Source organism: Felis catus, chromosome X, assembly GCF_018350175.1.
Source record: "Felis catus isolate Fca126 chromosome X, F.catus_Fca126_mat1.0, whole genome shotgun sequence".
Classification (NCBI taxonomy): domain Eukaryota; kingdom Metazoa; phylum Chordata; class Mammalia; order Carnivora; family Felidae; genus Felis; species Felis catus.
In genome coordinates this window covers 28,182,291-28,197,476 of record NC_058386.1, presented here as the reverse complement: position 1 = coordinate 28,197,476, position 15,186 = coordinate 28,182,291, and the positions used below count along the sequence as shown (strand labels likewise).

General features: G+C 36.9%; 1 protein-coding gene across 11 annotated transcripts in view; it reads left to right on the top strand.

The window, feature by feature from the left end:
• DMD (dystrophin) overlaps positions 1-15,186 on the top strand; it is a 2,379,610-nt gene that overhangs the window by 923,393 nt on the left and 1,441,031 nt on the right. For all 11 annotated transcript variants that reach the window (XM_045050793.1, XM_045050788.1, XM_045050791.1 and 8 more), the window contains one exon: positions 7,039-7,189. In XM_045050793.1, coding sequence (XP_044906728.1) covers positions 7,039-7,189 — 151 coding nt within the window. The remainder of the gene's footprint in view (positions 1-7,038; positions 7,190-15,186) is intronic.

Sequence of the window (15,186 nt, the reverse complement as noted above, 5' to 3'; positions counted from 1 at the left end):
TAGTGAAACATTATAAATATTTAAAATATCTGGTCATTTATTTTACCTTGTCACCATATGTGTGAGGAAAATCGGGTCTCAGTGTATTGTGGTTTCTACCATTAATGTAAACGTTATGCTAAGAGCATTTGTCTCAATAGTAACAACCGTACTTTTCATTTTGGTGAGAACAAAGAACAGAATTATCCATTGATGACAATCACTATAAAAACCCACTAAATGACCTTTTTTTACCTTCTGTTTTTATATCCTGATAATTACTGATATAAATGAAATGAGGAATTAGGTATGAAAATCAGCTCTAAAAAAATAACATCAGTGCGGACAGTACAGCATGATGGCAAAGTAGGCCCGAGGGCCAAACGACCTGAGTCCCAGTTTCCCACCTCCCCTTGTTTGCCCTTTGACCCAGGTATACTTTTGTTTCCCCATCTGTAAATTGGGGCTAAGATCAGTTCCTGCATCATTAGGATTAATTATAGTAACACATCTATTGCTTGACACACGATAAATATAATTTGTTATTCATATATAAAATGATATTTAAATGTCCCAAAGTGTACAAGGTCAAAATGATTATTTAGTAGATAATGTACTCCTTATGTAGTATTATTAATTTATAAATAATTCAGTAAAGACATTTTTATGTGTCCTAAACCTGCCTCCATGCTTCTGGTTCAAGTTAAAGCAACACACTCATTTTCGACCCTGGATATTCACTGGAAGCACCTGGTTGGATTTAAATTGCACTAAATCACCATTTTGTGATAGTTTTAATAAACACCTGCTGTGTAAACATCACCTTCATCGATCACTTTTGTAACAGAGGAAATGAAACAAAAACCTATACAAGGGGGTTAAAATAACTACATATGTAAGTATACTTCAGCCTTCCTAGAACATCTAGTTGTACATAAACAATTTGTGAGCTAAAATCAAAACTCTATAATCTAGTCATTAAAACCATTTTGCTGAGATTTTCAGGCCAACAGTTTGAATAAGGAAATAAATTAATAATAATAATAAATACCAGTGTGATTTTAGTTACAAAATGGCATGCATTTGAAAGTAAAAAGTGCATTAAAAATTCAGTTTCTCTAATTCATACTGGTAGCCCTCCTTAAATCAAATATATAGGTTTTATTGACAGCTTAAATCATGTGATTGTATTGTATTTGCATGTATAACATGCATATTTTAACACCACTGAGGGTTCTTTTGTAATTTGTAAATTCACATTAATATTTTACCTCCTTTCATTAGTTGTATTTCTTATTTGAGAATTGCATATAAGCAAGTCATTATGGAGTGTAGGAAATTGGGCCTGAGAACCTAGCTTATTAAATAGTTTAGCCCTCTTGGTAATTTTTTTTAATTTTTTTAATGTTTATTTCTGAGAGATAGAGACAAGTGTGAGCAAGGAAGGGCCAGAAAGAGGGAGACACAGAATCCGAAGCAGGCTCCAGGCTCTGAGCTTTCAGCACAGAGCCCGACGTGGGGCTCAAACCCACAAACCACGAGATAATGACCTGAGCTGAAGTCAGATGCTTACTGACTGAGCCACCCAGGCGCCCCTTCTTGGTAATTTTTAATAGTAAGTCTCTAGGATTTATGAAGTCTATACATTTACATATTTATTAGTATATTGCCTACCATATTATTATGTTTTCATAAGTAGTTTTATATATTTTATAATGTATTTCCATAAAGCCCAAGAAACACTAGTTAGACTATAAAATATAGGCTGAGATTTAAGAAAACATGTACAGTTTTGGCATGTATAAATCTGTCTAGAGAACCAAAATTTCAGAAAATCCTTTTTATATTTATTGCTAGATAATTTAACTCAGGATATAATTCCTTATAAATATTATGTGACATAATATAATACTATGGATAAAGACTGCCCAGTAAGGATTCCTTGCTATGGTCAAGCCAGTTATCTGTTGGTGTAGACCTGTGCTTTCCAGTATGGCAGCCACTAGCCACATGCATCTTTTTAGTTGCAAATTTAAATTATTATAATTAGATATGGGTAAAAATTCAGTTTCTCATTTACATACACTAGCCATATTTCAAGTGTCCAATAGCCACACGGGGCTGGTGGCTATAGTATTGGATAATGCAGATACACATTTACGTTGTTATAAAGATCTATTGGGCAGTACTGGCTAGAGTAGAAATGCTTTTCTACAGTCCAACAAAGTCTCTGTAAAGCAGACTCTATGTTTGCACCAATTTATGTTCATAGAGGTATGTCCCTGAAGCAGGGTGTGGAGTGAGAGACAGATCTTCAGTAAAATTATTTGGAAAATGGTATTCCTTAAAATGCTTTTTTACTGCAACTAACAAATAACCCAAGTCCAAGTGCCTTATAGTATCATTTCTTAAGGTGTGATCTATGGACCAGCAGCATTGGTATCCCTTGGGCATACAAATGAAGACTCTCAGCCCCTCTCTAGACTTAGAATCCACAGTAGAACATATTCCCCAGGTGATTTGTATGCACATTAAAGTTTGGGAAGCCCTGGTTAAAACCATAAGGATGTCATTGTCTTACATTACAATAAATCCCCTGGTGCGATAGCTATACGTTAAGTATATGACTCCATAGTGCCATCAAAATCTGAGGTTCTTTCTTTTTTGTTTATTAGGGTATAATTAACATACAGTGTTATATTAGTTTCAAGTATACAATAAAATAATCCAACAATTCTATATGTTTCTCATTGTTCATCAAGCTAAGTGTACTCTTAATCCCCTTCACCTATTGCATCCATCCCCTCACCCAATACCTCTCTGGCAGCTACCGAATTTCTTTTCTTTTCTTTTAAAATTTTTAATGTTTAGTTATTATTTTTGAGAGAGAGAGAGAGAGAGAGAGAGAGGAGAGAGTGCAAGCGGGGGAGGGGCAGAGCGAGAGGGAGACACAGAATCCGAAGCAGGCTCCAGGCTCTGAGCTGTCAGTGTAGAGCCCGACATGGGGGCTCAAACCCATGAACCGTGAGATCATGACCTGAGCCGAAGTCGGGCGCTCAACTGACTGAGCCACCCGGGTGCCCCACAAATTTGTTTTCTGTATTTAAGAGTCTATTTTTTGGTTTGTCTCTTTCCTTTGTTCGTCTGTTTTATGTCGTAGGTCATTGTATGAGTGAAATCATGTGATAGTTTTCTCTGACTGGCCTATTTCACTTGCCATGATAGTCTCTAGTTCCTTTCAGTTTATTGGTTTTGGTAGCCTCCTTATGTCCTTAAATGATTTTACAATTGGAAGTTGGCTGTAGCGGTTCCCAGAATCATATCCTGACATGCTTCTGCCTCTAGATGTTGTCAGAACTATCTCCAGTCTGGCACTAGTTTGTTCTAGTTCCACGGTCTTCTCCCTCCATTGCCAGTCACGTATTTATCCTTCATTTTCCTTTCGCTTTTACAGGCCTTTCCAAATGACCACCTGAAAACCATAAAATGAAACCAAGGAGAAAGCAAACTCTTTTCTTGCCCATGGGTGGTAGATTTTTATTTTATGAATTTGACAAATGTCCCTAATTTATTGGCATCTTTAGAATGTTAGTTGGAAATGTGGAATTTATTTTTCACTTTAATAATATTTTAAATTGAACAATATGAAATTGTCATTTTCATGGAATGAAAACTCATGTATTAGCAGCTTCATATGACCCAACCTAACATAAAGAAGGAAGGTAAGTCCATAAAGAAGGAAGATAAGTCAAAGTTAAGAGCACAGACTTGGGTCACAGATAGTTTAGCATTTATATACTGTCTTAGCTTGTCACTGAGACAACTTGGGCAAGTTCTTTAACCTTCCCAAATTCCATTGTCCTCAGAAATAAAAGAATAATGGTATTATCTACCTCAGTAAGTGATAATGAAGACCAAATGTAATTATTTGGTGTTTTTCAAACATGTCAGTCATGTTCCACCTTCACAATTTCATTCATATCTGCACTCTTCTTTTTAAAAAAAAATGTTTATTTAGTTTGAGAGCGAGATTGCGAGCCACAGAGGGGCAGAGAGAGAGGGAGAGATAGAATTGCAAGCAGGGTCATCATCAAGGCTTGATCTCAACACGGGGCTTGATCTCAAGACCATGAGATCTTACCTGCGATGAAATCAGGAGTCAGACACTTATAACTGAGCCACCCAGTTGTCCCTGCACTTTTATTATATTTAAGACTCCTTCTTAAAATAATTATCTTTACTTAGCTTCATCCTAAACTGTTTGATTTTATATATGCATTGAAGTTATATGTAGACTCCCTGTATGTACGTGTGTATACAAACATACACATGCATATATTGTTCAGCCATATAGATATATGCCAAGACATACCAAAATAATTTCATAAGTTTTTCCTTTTGCCATGAAAATCATTCTGCAAAGCACAAATAGATCTCATTCATCATTTAGGATCCGCTGAAATAGTGCATTTTATGGTTACTAACAGAGTTATCACACGAAAAGTGTTGAATACATGTTAACCAATGTAGTTAAAAATTTATTTTAAAGATATTTTCACCCAAGGGGTAGTTATCCCCCACCCCTTTCTCAAGTTACCCTTCTTCTCCCACATTTAAAAAAGGGGCATTTGTGTTGCAAAGGCTTCTAAACAGGCTTCTGATAGCAGTGCCTCCTAGTGGTTGTTTCTGTCTCTGCTCAGGCATTGCCAGGAGCCACTGTTCATTCACTTCCCTGCTGCTCATTCTGAGAACTCTGGCTTGCGATTCACCTGCATATATTGAGGCTCTCTATTTGCAGGCCTCAGTGAGCAGAGGAAGCATAGCACCTTTTACCACCTATTAACTTACTCCATATAACGCCTGCACGAAAAGCAGTAAATAGTGACCAGACATTACTGAATAATTAAGAGTTTCTAAAGTAACAGCCTTGGGAAAGCAAAAACATTTTTGAACATTATAGTGAAAATAATTATTCTTAGGGCCGTCTGAGTGGCTCAGTCGGTTGAGCATTCAATTTTGGCTCCAGTTGTGATCTCATGGTTCATTCGAGCCCCACATCAGGCTCCGTGCTGTCAGCACAGAGCCTGCTTCGGATCCTCTGTCCGCCCCCCCCCCCCCCCCCCGCCGCCCTCTTTGCCTCTCCCCCACTGGCACTCTCCATCTCAAAAATAAACATTAAAAAATTGTTCTTAAAGGCCAAAGGAAAGCCATACAAAGTTCACTCTTCACAGAGGCTTCCCCACAGGGACATCCTACTCACTAGGAGTTTCCAGCATAGGTGTGGAATTCAGTGAATATCTGTTGAATGAAATGTCTGTCTAAAAGTTTACAAAAAAGGAAGTAAATATTTTAAAATTAAATTGCTTATTAACTTGAACAAATGTGTGTTGTAATAGTTCTTCAAGTAGAAATAACATTGTGGGAATTTTTCTTCAGTTTTTGAAAGGTGAGATTTGTATCTTAATGTAAAGACAAACTGGGCAGGAAAAACAACAAAAGTAAAGAGTGATACTGTAGCTAATTCTCATGAAATCTTATTCTCGGGTCAGTTCTCAAGGGGTAGACTGAACCAATAAAGTGAATGATTTATATACTTTACAATGTAAGGATGATATTCTTTATCAAAGAGGCTTAAACTAGCATCTTTGAGTTTTTGCTTTTATTAAATGGGTGCTTCTTCATTTATGTTACTTCTCATAAAAAGAAGATGACTGCCTTTTTTGCTTGATAAATGAAAGCTTATTCTCATAGGCTTTTGACTGCAGTATGCCTCAGTGAACATGTGTCTGTGAAAGGTAAAAGATCAGTAAATGGTGAAATCTAAATTATATTAAACCCTCAACTACGTGTGTATTTTGTGTGTTCCAACCTGCTGACTAATGGAAATTTCTGGTAAAAATTTTATAAATCACAATAGTAAATTCCTAATTCAAATCATGTCTTCTTTATTAGTGTTATAAGATTAATGTTCAGCCTACTGTAGTTTCCTAAAAATGCTTTAAACCTGTCTTCATGAAGAACATTTACTTCAAAATAGGTATTAACACTTCTCATTTGAGTCTCATATTTTTATTGTATGGATAAAATAACCTGTTTTAATTTTCATCCTCACCATGCAGATTGATAAGCAAGATGTTGTCCCTTGTCTCTGATGCTGGCAATCTAATTGAGAAGGTTTAAGTTGGTTTTAGGGCATATAGCCAGGCTTTAAATTCATTACCCAGCCCACTGTTGTTTACATCTTTGTAAACAATACATCTGTGTCACTTATCTATTTCTGCATAACAAATGTCTCTATATCTTAGTGGCTTAACACAATACTTTATAATTACATCATGATTCTGTAGAGCAGGGATGTGGCCAGGGTTCATCTCGGTGGTTGTTCTGCAATTGTGATATGGCTGAGGTCACTCTTTGGCCTGCATTCAGCAGGAAGCTCAACTTTTAAGATAGCATTTTATCCTCTAGAGTCACTTATAACATGGCCTCTCATCATTCAGGAGTGTAGCCTGGTCTTCTAACACCATGGCAGCTGGGTTCTGAGACAGAGCATAAATGCTTCCTTGTTCCCTTACAGCTTCTATACTTGGAACTCGTAGAGTGTCACGTCTGCCATGTTCTGTTGGTCAAAACAAATCACAAGGCTAGTCCATATTCATGAGGATGGGAAGTAGATTCTGGGGCAGAGTGGCAAAAAATTTGTGGCCATCTTTAATCACCATACATATTAAAATAATGGAGATCTAGATGAACCATTTCCAGGATATGCTGTTAGTTCAATTATCAGAGATGGGTCACACTTTACTTAACATGTTCACATTTAGTTAGTTGTGTGAAACTTTCTAAAACTCAAGATGTATGAACTATAATAAGCTGGAGAAAGAATAACTTCAGTGGTGATTAATCATGGGCTCTGCTTCTCTTCTTAATGTCTATTAGATGCCAAACAATGTGAACATGCCATAGATTAAAATATCAACAGTTTTATCTTCTAGGTTTAATAATAATAAGTAAAGTTATTTTGATAGAGGTAGTAATAGACATCGTTCACATTTTCAGCTTACATAAAGTTCTAATGGATCTTCAGAATCAGCAACTGAAAGAGTTAAATGATTGGCTAACTAAAACAGAAGAGAGAACAAGGAAAATGGAGAAAGAGCCCCTTGGACCTGATATTGAAGACCTAAAACGCCAAGTACAACAACATAAGGTTAGTATATTTAATGCTGTTTGCTTTCTTCTGGAGAACAAACTCTGTGTATACATATGTGTTTTATATACACACATTTATACATATATCAGGGTTTACAGGTAGGAAAGAATTAAAGCTTCAGTTAAGAAGAGTTTGAGAGTCATTTTTACCTAATATTTTCTGAAACGTTTGTGTTTTTCAAATGTGGCATAATTAGGCTTTTCATATTTGAAAAAATATCAAATGCATTCCTGGAGGACAACAACACTGGATATGTGATTTATTAAAGTTTTGGTTTCTTGGAAGAGGGACTCTGTAGGGATTACTTGCAATGCAAATTTAACTAATAAGACATGATTTTTTTGTACGTTTTTACCTTCAGTTCAGAAAGTCTTAGAACAGGCGAAGTTTGATTAAAATGAACATCTGTAACATTGCTTTTCTATGAAATACAGAATCTATTATTTGCAATACTTCCATCGTATCTTTTTTCAGTTTATTGGTATATTTACAAGTTATGCTCTTTGGTCGCCAAAAAGCATTTGTTGTTTCTGTGAGTAGGATTTCTACAGGTTTCTTTCTTTTTTTCTTCAGTATCCATTTTTTAAATTCAGATAAAATTGACATATAACATAATACACATTTTAGGTATATGATATAATGATTCAAAAATCTGTTTACTCTGTGAAATGATCAGAATAAGTCTAGTTACCATTCCTTACCATACGGAGTTGTACATTTTTTTATTTTGTGATGAGAACTGTAAAGATGGACCCTCACAGCAACTTTCAAACATGCACTACAATATTACTGACTGTCGTACCAGGCTGTACATTGCATACAGATGATTTACTGTTTTAGAAGTGGAAGTTTGTCCCTCAGCCGTTTTGCCCACCTCCTCACCCCTCTCCCCTCTGGCATCTACCATTTAGTTCTCTTTATCTGTAAGATTTGTTTTGTTTTCTATCTTCTGCATAGAAGTGGAATCATATGGTATTTGTCTTTCTCTGTATGACTTACTGCACTTAGCTTAATACCCTCAAAGTACATCCATGTTGTCACAAATAGCAAGAATTCATTTTTTATGTCTGAGTATATTGCACTATGTATATATGTATGTATAAATACATACACACACACACACACGCATGCCACATCTTCTTTACTCATCCATCAGTGGACACTGAAGTTGTTTCCATATCTTGGCTATTGTAAATAATGCTGCAATGAACATAGGAGGACATATATCTTTTTGAGTTATTGTTTTCATTTTGTTTTGATAAACACCCAGAAGTGGAATTGCTGGGTCATATGATAGTTCTATCTTTAGTGTTTTGAGGAAACTTCATACTGATTTTCATAGCGGTTACATAAACTTACTTTCCTAACCACAGTGGACAAGGTTATTTTTTTCTCCACATCCTCCCCAACACTTGTTATTTCGTGTTTTTCTTTCTTTTTCTTTTCTTTTCTTTTCCTTTCTTTTCTTTTCTTTTCTTTTCTTTTCCTTTCTTTTCTTTTCTTTTCTTTTCTTTTCTTTTCTTTTCTTTTCTTTTCTTTTCTTTTCTTTTCTTTTCTTTTCTTTTCTTTTCTTTTGTTTTTTTGATAATAGCCATTCTAACAAATGTGAAGTGAGAGCTCATTATGGTTTTCATTTCCATTTCCCTGATGATTAGTCATGTTGAGCATCTTTTGATGTGCCTGTTGGAAAAATGTCTATTCAGATCGTTTGCCTATTTTAAAATCTGATTGTGTTTTTGTTGTTGAGTCCTTTAAGTTTTTATATATTTTGGATATTAACCCCTTGTTGGGTATATGATTTCCAAATATCTTCTCCCATTCATTAGGTTATTCTTTTCATTATGTTGATGGTTTCCTTTGCTGTGCAGAAGCTTTTTGGCTTGATGTAGTCCCACTTGTTTATTTTTGCTTTTATTACCTTTGCTTTTAGAGTCAAATCCAACAAAATAAAACATCATCACCAAGACTGCTGTTATGGAGTTTACCACTTATGTATTCTTTTAAGAGTATTATGGTTTCAGTTCATACATCAAGTCTTAATCCATTTTGAGTTAATTTTGGTGTATGGTATAAGTGTTGTCTAGTTTCATTTAAATGTGGCTCTGCCCTTTTTTCAACACCCTTTATTGAAGAGGGTGGCCTTTCTTCATTGTACGTTCTTGCCTCCTTTGTTGTAAATTAACTGACCACATATGCATCATTTATTTCTTGGATTTTTATCATATTCCCTCAATCTGTGTGTGTGTGTGTTTTATGCCCAAACCGTGCTGTTTTGATTATTATAGCTTTGTAATATAGTTTGTAATCAGAGAAGATCACGCTTTCAGCTTTGTTCTTCTTTGTCAGCATTGCTTTGGCTACTCAAGTCTTTTATGGCACTGTACAAATTTTAGGATTGTTTGTTCTAGTTCTGTGAAAAATGCCATAGGAATTTAGATGTGGGTTGCATTGAATCTGTAGATTGCTTTGGTAATAAGGACATTTTCATAATATTAATTCTTCCAAGTAATGAGCATGAAATATCTTTCCATTTATTTGTGTCTTCTTCAGTCTTTCATCAATTTCTTGTAGTTTTTAGTATATAGATCTTTCACCTCCTAGGTTAAATTTATTCCTAGGCACTTTATTCTTTTTGAAGCAATTGTAAATTGGGTTGTTTTCTTAATTTCTCTCTTGGATAGTTTGTTGTTCCTGTGTATAAACACATTTTTGTATAATGTTATTGTATCCTGCAATTTTACTGTAAGTATTAGTTATAACAGTTTTCAGTGGAGTCTTTAGGATCTTGTGTGTTTAAAGTCATGTTGCCTACAAATAGTGACAGTTATTTCTGAGTTGGAATTTTGAAAGTGCTTCATTCTAATAGCCATTATAAAACTAGCTCTGGGTTTTACTATAGGAACAAGAGCTTGCTCAGTCCATCAAGAAACACACGCACACACACACACACACACACACACAACCACACACGCACACACACACACACACACACACACACACACACACACACAGAATAACCTTCATAATTGGCCCAGAGTAGGCTTGCCAAATCTGGGAAGTAAAAATCCAAGAAACCTAGTTAAATTTGCATTTCAGATAAGCAACAAATACTGTTTTAGTGGAAGTATGTCCCAAATTATTCACTGTTTATCTGAAATTGAGATCTTAGTTGGCATCCTGGATTTTATCTGACAACTCTATTTAGGATTCTGTGGTTCTTGGATTCATGGCTTTGAAAGGAAATATCTGCTCCTTCAACTCATTCCTGCTAAATCTGCATCTCGCTCAAGTTTATTGTCTCTTTTTATAACATTTTTCAGAGGTAGCTTGGAAGTTATTCTTTGCAGATGCAAGATACTGTTCCTTCTAAGTCGCAGAGTTCTTTTCTTATGTAATGAGCTTCTGATTCAATAACAAACAAGGCTGGCCTTCGCTTTTGCCGCCCTCACAGCCATTTTGGCCATAGAAGTTTACAGTGGAGCAGTATGGGGACAGGTATAGCTATGGTAATCCAGGTACTCTGCACCCAGGGGGAAAAAAATAAAACATCAACTGTATTCTAATTTTCATGTGAAAGTTGTGATGAAAAGAGGCTAATTTGTCACATAGGTTTTTTTAACGTTTATTTATTTTTGAGACAGAGAGAGACAGAGCATGAACGGGGGAGGGGCAGAGAGAGAGGGAGACACAGAATCTGAAGCAGGCTCCAGGCTCTGAGCCATCAGCCCAGAGCCCGACGCGGGGCTCGAACTCACGGGCTGCGAGATCGTGACCTGAGTTGAAGTCGGACACTTAACCGACTGAGCCACCCAGGCGCCCCTGTCACTTAGGTTTTAAGTGAACATCTGATAAAGAACTTAGATCCAGCGCTAGATGTCAAACTGGACCACATTTCATGTGTGGATCATGCACTCCTATTGTAGACACTATGCAACCCTCTTCCCCTTGGTCTGCCCTGGAAGTGTCATGCAGACAGTTTCTGTATACACTAATGGCTTCTCTGTGTCTGAAGACATTTGCTGCCACAAGAGAATCTCAGCTAGTTTGGGGGTGGGAAGGAAGCAGAGTTAGTGCTGAGAGCTTCCATTAATTAACCCATGAGGAATGGGAGATGATGGATAAATGCCCAAGAATCCTTGGCCCATGGTAGGACAATCCCAAGGTGTTTCTTAATTCCCACAGTCTCTCAAAGGTGTCCCAGCAAGACTGGGCCCAGGTGTCCATGAGGTAAACTGCCTCACATTCTCACTCATAATGCCTCCTGAGATCACTTCCCAATTAAACTCTTTGCACCTAAATCCTTGGTTCAAGATTGGTTTGCGAAAGAACTCAACGTGACAGCCTTCTTACCTGGAGGCCAGAGTACTATCCAGCTTTGACACTAAATAAATGTGTAGTTTTCATAAGGGTCACCTAGGGGGCTCAGTCAGTTAAGTGTCTGACCCTTGATTTTGTCTTGGGTCATGATCTCACGGTGAGGTCAAGCCCCGAATCCGGCTCTGCGCTGACAGCACAGATTCTGTCTCTCCCTTGTCTCTGCCCCTCCCCTGCTAGTGTGCTCTCTCTCCCTCTCTCTCTCTCTCAAAATAAATAAATAATCTTTAAAAAAAGTAATTACTTTTTCTCATGTTCTCCATATCTTCACATTGGAAATAATACTGGTTTTAATTTTTCTGTTGGTTTTAGAATGTGAGGCTTTTTAGGAAAGGGCAAGAGTAAGGCTGGTAACATCAGAGGGAATGATGTTGACACTGGATCTCTGTAGTATGAGGAAGCCAGGAGGGATTCCAAAAGAGAAATGGCAGAATAATAAGAGAAAGCCTGACAATTGATAATAATCTTTTTTACTTGAAGCAATTACGGGGAGAAGAAAATGAAACAATTTATAAAGGAGTTAAATTTATTTATTTATCTATCTATCGATCTATCTATTTAAAGTTTTTATTTAAATTCCAGTTCACAGGCAGTATAATATTCGTTTCATGTGTACAGTATAGTGATTCAGCACTTCCACAGAGCACCTGGTGCTCCTCAGGACAGGTGCACTCCTTAATCCCCATCACCTGTTTCACCCATCCCCCACCTCCCTTCTGATAACCATTCATTTGTTCTCTATAGGTGAATTTATTTAAATTTTCTAATGTTTATTTTTTTTGGAGAGAGAGACAGAGAGAGAGAGACAGAGAGACCCAGAGCATGAGCGGAGGAGGAGCAGAGAGAGAGTGGGAGACACCGAATCTGAAGCAGGCTCCAGGCTCTGTGCTGACAGCTCGGGGCTCAAATCCAGGAACCAGAAGATCATGACCCGAGCCAGAGGCAGACACTTAACCAACTGAGCCACCCAGGCGCCCCAATAGTTGAATTTATTTAAATGGGTAACATATATTCTCTTAAAAGTACATACTTAAAAGGAGTATTTTTTTTGTTGTTATTATTCTTGCCATGTTTCATAAAACAGAAAAAGATAAATGTTCTTTCTTGAAGTAACTGAGTCCAAACTAAAGCCTGATTTAAGTAGTCATCAATTCGCTTTGCAGCTTTTCTTCCCAAGAATTGTAGGTGAATGAAAATAAGGCAATTTCCCGTGACAACCAAATACATCAGCAACCCTAGTAGTCGAGGAAAGCAACTCCACCCAGCTGCATCGCCACACTTGTCACCTAAGATAACATGTAGGGTTGTTAGCTATGTATAGATAGACATCACATTCTTTAGTCATCTTCCTTCTTTTTCTAAGAGATGATTACAGATGACAAATCAAAGACACAGATTTTGTGGCCCGGAATCCATCTAAATTCTGCTCAGGTCAGAGGCCTCTGCCTGGTTCTTTCTCTCTCTGTCTCCCATTCTCCCTACTTCTCTCCCTCCCTCCCTCCCTCTGTTGGAGGCCAGAAAAAAAAAAGTTGGCGAGCCTTGCAAGTACACCATGGATATCACAGATACGTTTCTCTGTGTTCTGTGACAGGACCTTTTGCCACCTCCATTTGTACAGCATTTTATTACAAGGCAGGCTAGAAATGCAACTACTGTACAATGTCATGGAGCTAAGTCACTTGTGTGGAATCTGCCAATTAGGCAAGGCAAAACAGTCAAACCTCTATTGGTGGTTACCGTTAAATGTAGCCAAAGTGTTAACTCTGGGTAACTGGGAAAAGTGGAGTGTGTCACAGAATTTGGAAAAACCAGTTGGTCTTCAAGGCTTTTGCTTTGGGGAGAGCATTTATAGGTTGACTTCAGATCTGAGTCACCCAAAAGTTATTCTCTTGGGAATGAGTAAATTGAACTTCTCCTTCCCTTTGCAAAGGAACATGGCGGAAATAATTCTGGTGGGTTGTTTTTGTCTTAAGGGACAGACTATGATGTTGATAAGGAATGAGGGTTTCCCTTGAAGGAGTGACAGTATTATTGAGGAGTCATAGTGTGTTGTGGGCTTGGACATTGATTAATGGGAAGGAAGTTTGCTCTTTTGGGGGGGGGTCTTTTCATCAAAAGGAAAGTATTTGACTGAGGAACCTTTTGTCTCAAAGCACAGTCAGACTGAGATGTAGTTGAAGGCTTAGTTTACTGGCCAAGTTTCCAATTCTTCTGAGAGATTTAGACTTTTTGTTTTTACCTACAATGGCTTAGTAACAGCATCAACAAAATCCTTACCATACTAGTTATTAGAATCTGCAGATGTAAATATGACATGTGCTCTACACTCCTGATTCGTTGAATGTTCCGTGTTAACTACTGATGAATACAAATTAAATAGTCTTTTAGAAGTTCAGTCACTTATCCTTTGCTTGCAGCTTAGTTAATCTCAAGCATTTGGGTTGCCAAGATTGTAAAATACCCTCTTCTGGTGACCTTTAAAATGATCTAGATGTGCATGTAATGGGGAAGTTTTAAGTGTAATCCGGCTAAAGGACTTGGCATTTCATTTTATCCCATCGCATTCTGTTCCATATCATTGAACAAACACTCATTAAAGCATTATATGCTGTGAAGAATATAGAGATTGACTATATATATGGAATCTTTCTCAGGAAAGTCACATGTTAGTACAGCAGATAAAGACACAGAAAACAAGTGACCGTTGTACAAGGCAGAATATGGCAAATGACTTGAGAATATTAAAAACAGTGACTTCTTTGAGCAAAGGAAATGACTTGGCAGAAATGTAGGGTGTATGTCACTTGCCTGGATCATGTATTGCACTATCTTCAGTGCTAAAAGACTACATACAACCTGATCATGAAGGGTCTTGAACTCAAGACTCAGGCATTTGGAGTTACACTATCAGTAATAGGTAGCTAGTATTGATGAGAAACTAAAGAGTGGTTGTTTAGGAAAATTTATCTTAATTTTTTAGGAAGATACGTCTTATAAGATAAATCAGAGCACAGATGAATAGGAGGCCAGAAGATATGTTAGGAAGGTAGTGCAGACAGTATATAGAACCTGAATGGAGTCATGTCAGTGAAAATTGTTAATAGGTATAAGGAACATTTTGGAAATCAACAGCACAAGCAGCAGGACTAAATGTAGGAAATGAGCAAAGGGCTTGAAATAATAGATTGTGAGACTGGGCAATTAGGAAGCCAAAATTGGGTAAGAAAAGAATAGACAGTATTAAGTAGAAATGTAGTATTTGGAAGGAGGAGGCAGATTCTGAAAAGCCTCAGAATGCCATGGAATCAAGTAGTGCTTTTAGTGTCTAGTTAGTTCTCCTCAATCTTTAGTAAGATTATAAGTACATTATTAATTACTGCTATGAAATTCCAATTTATTTCCTTTTACCCTTATAAGTGATTAATGAATGTTTGATGGCTATCACAGTAAAAATAAACAATATAATCAGGAAAAAATACTATGCTACAGCCAGAGAACCAGATAGACCTCTTCTGATTTCTCCACTGCCTAGCCAAATACTTAGTACATAATTGATGCTCAATAAATGTTTTTTTTTGTAGCAGACGCTTTAAATTATTTTGACTAGTTCTCTTCCACAC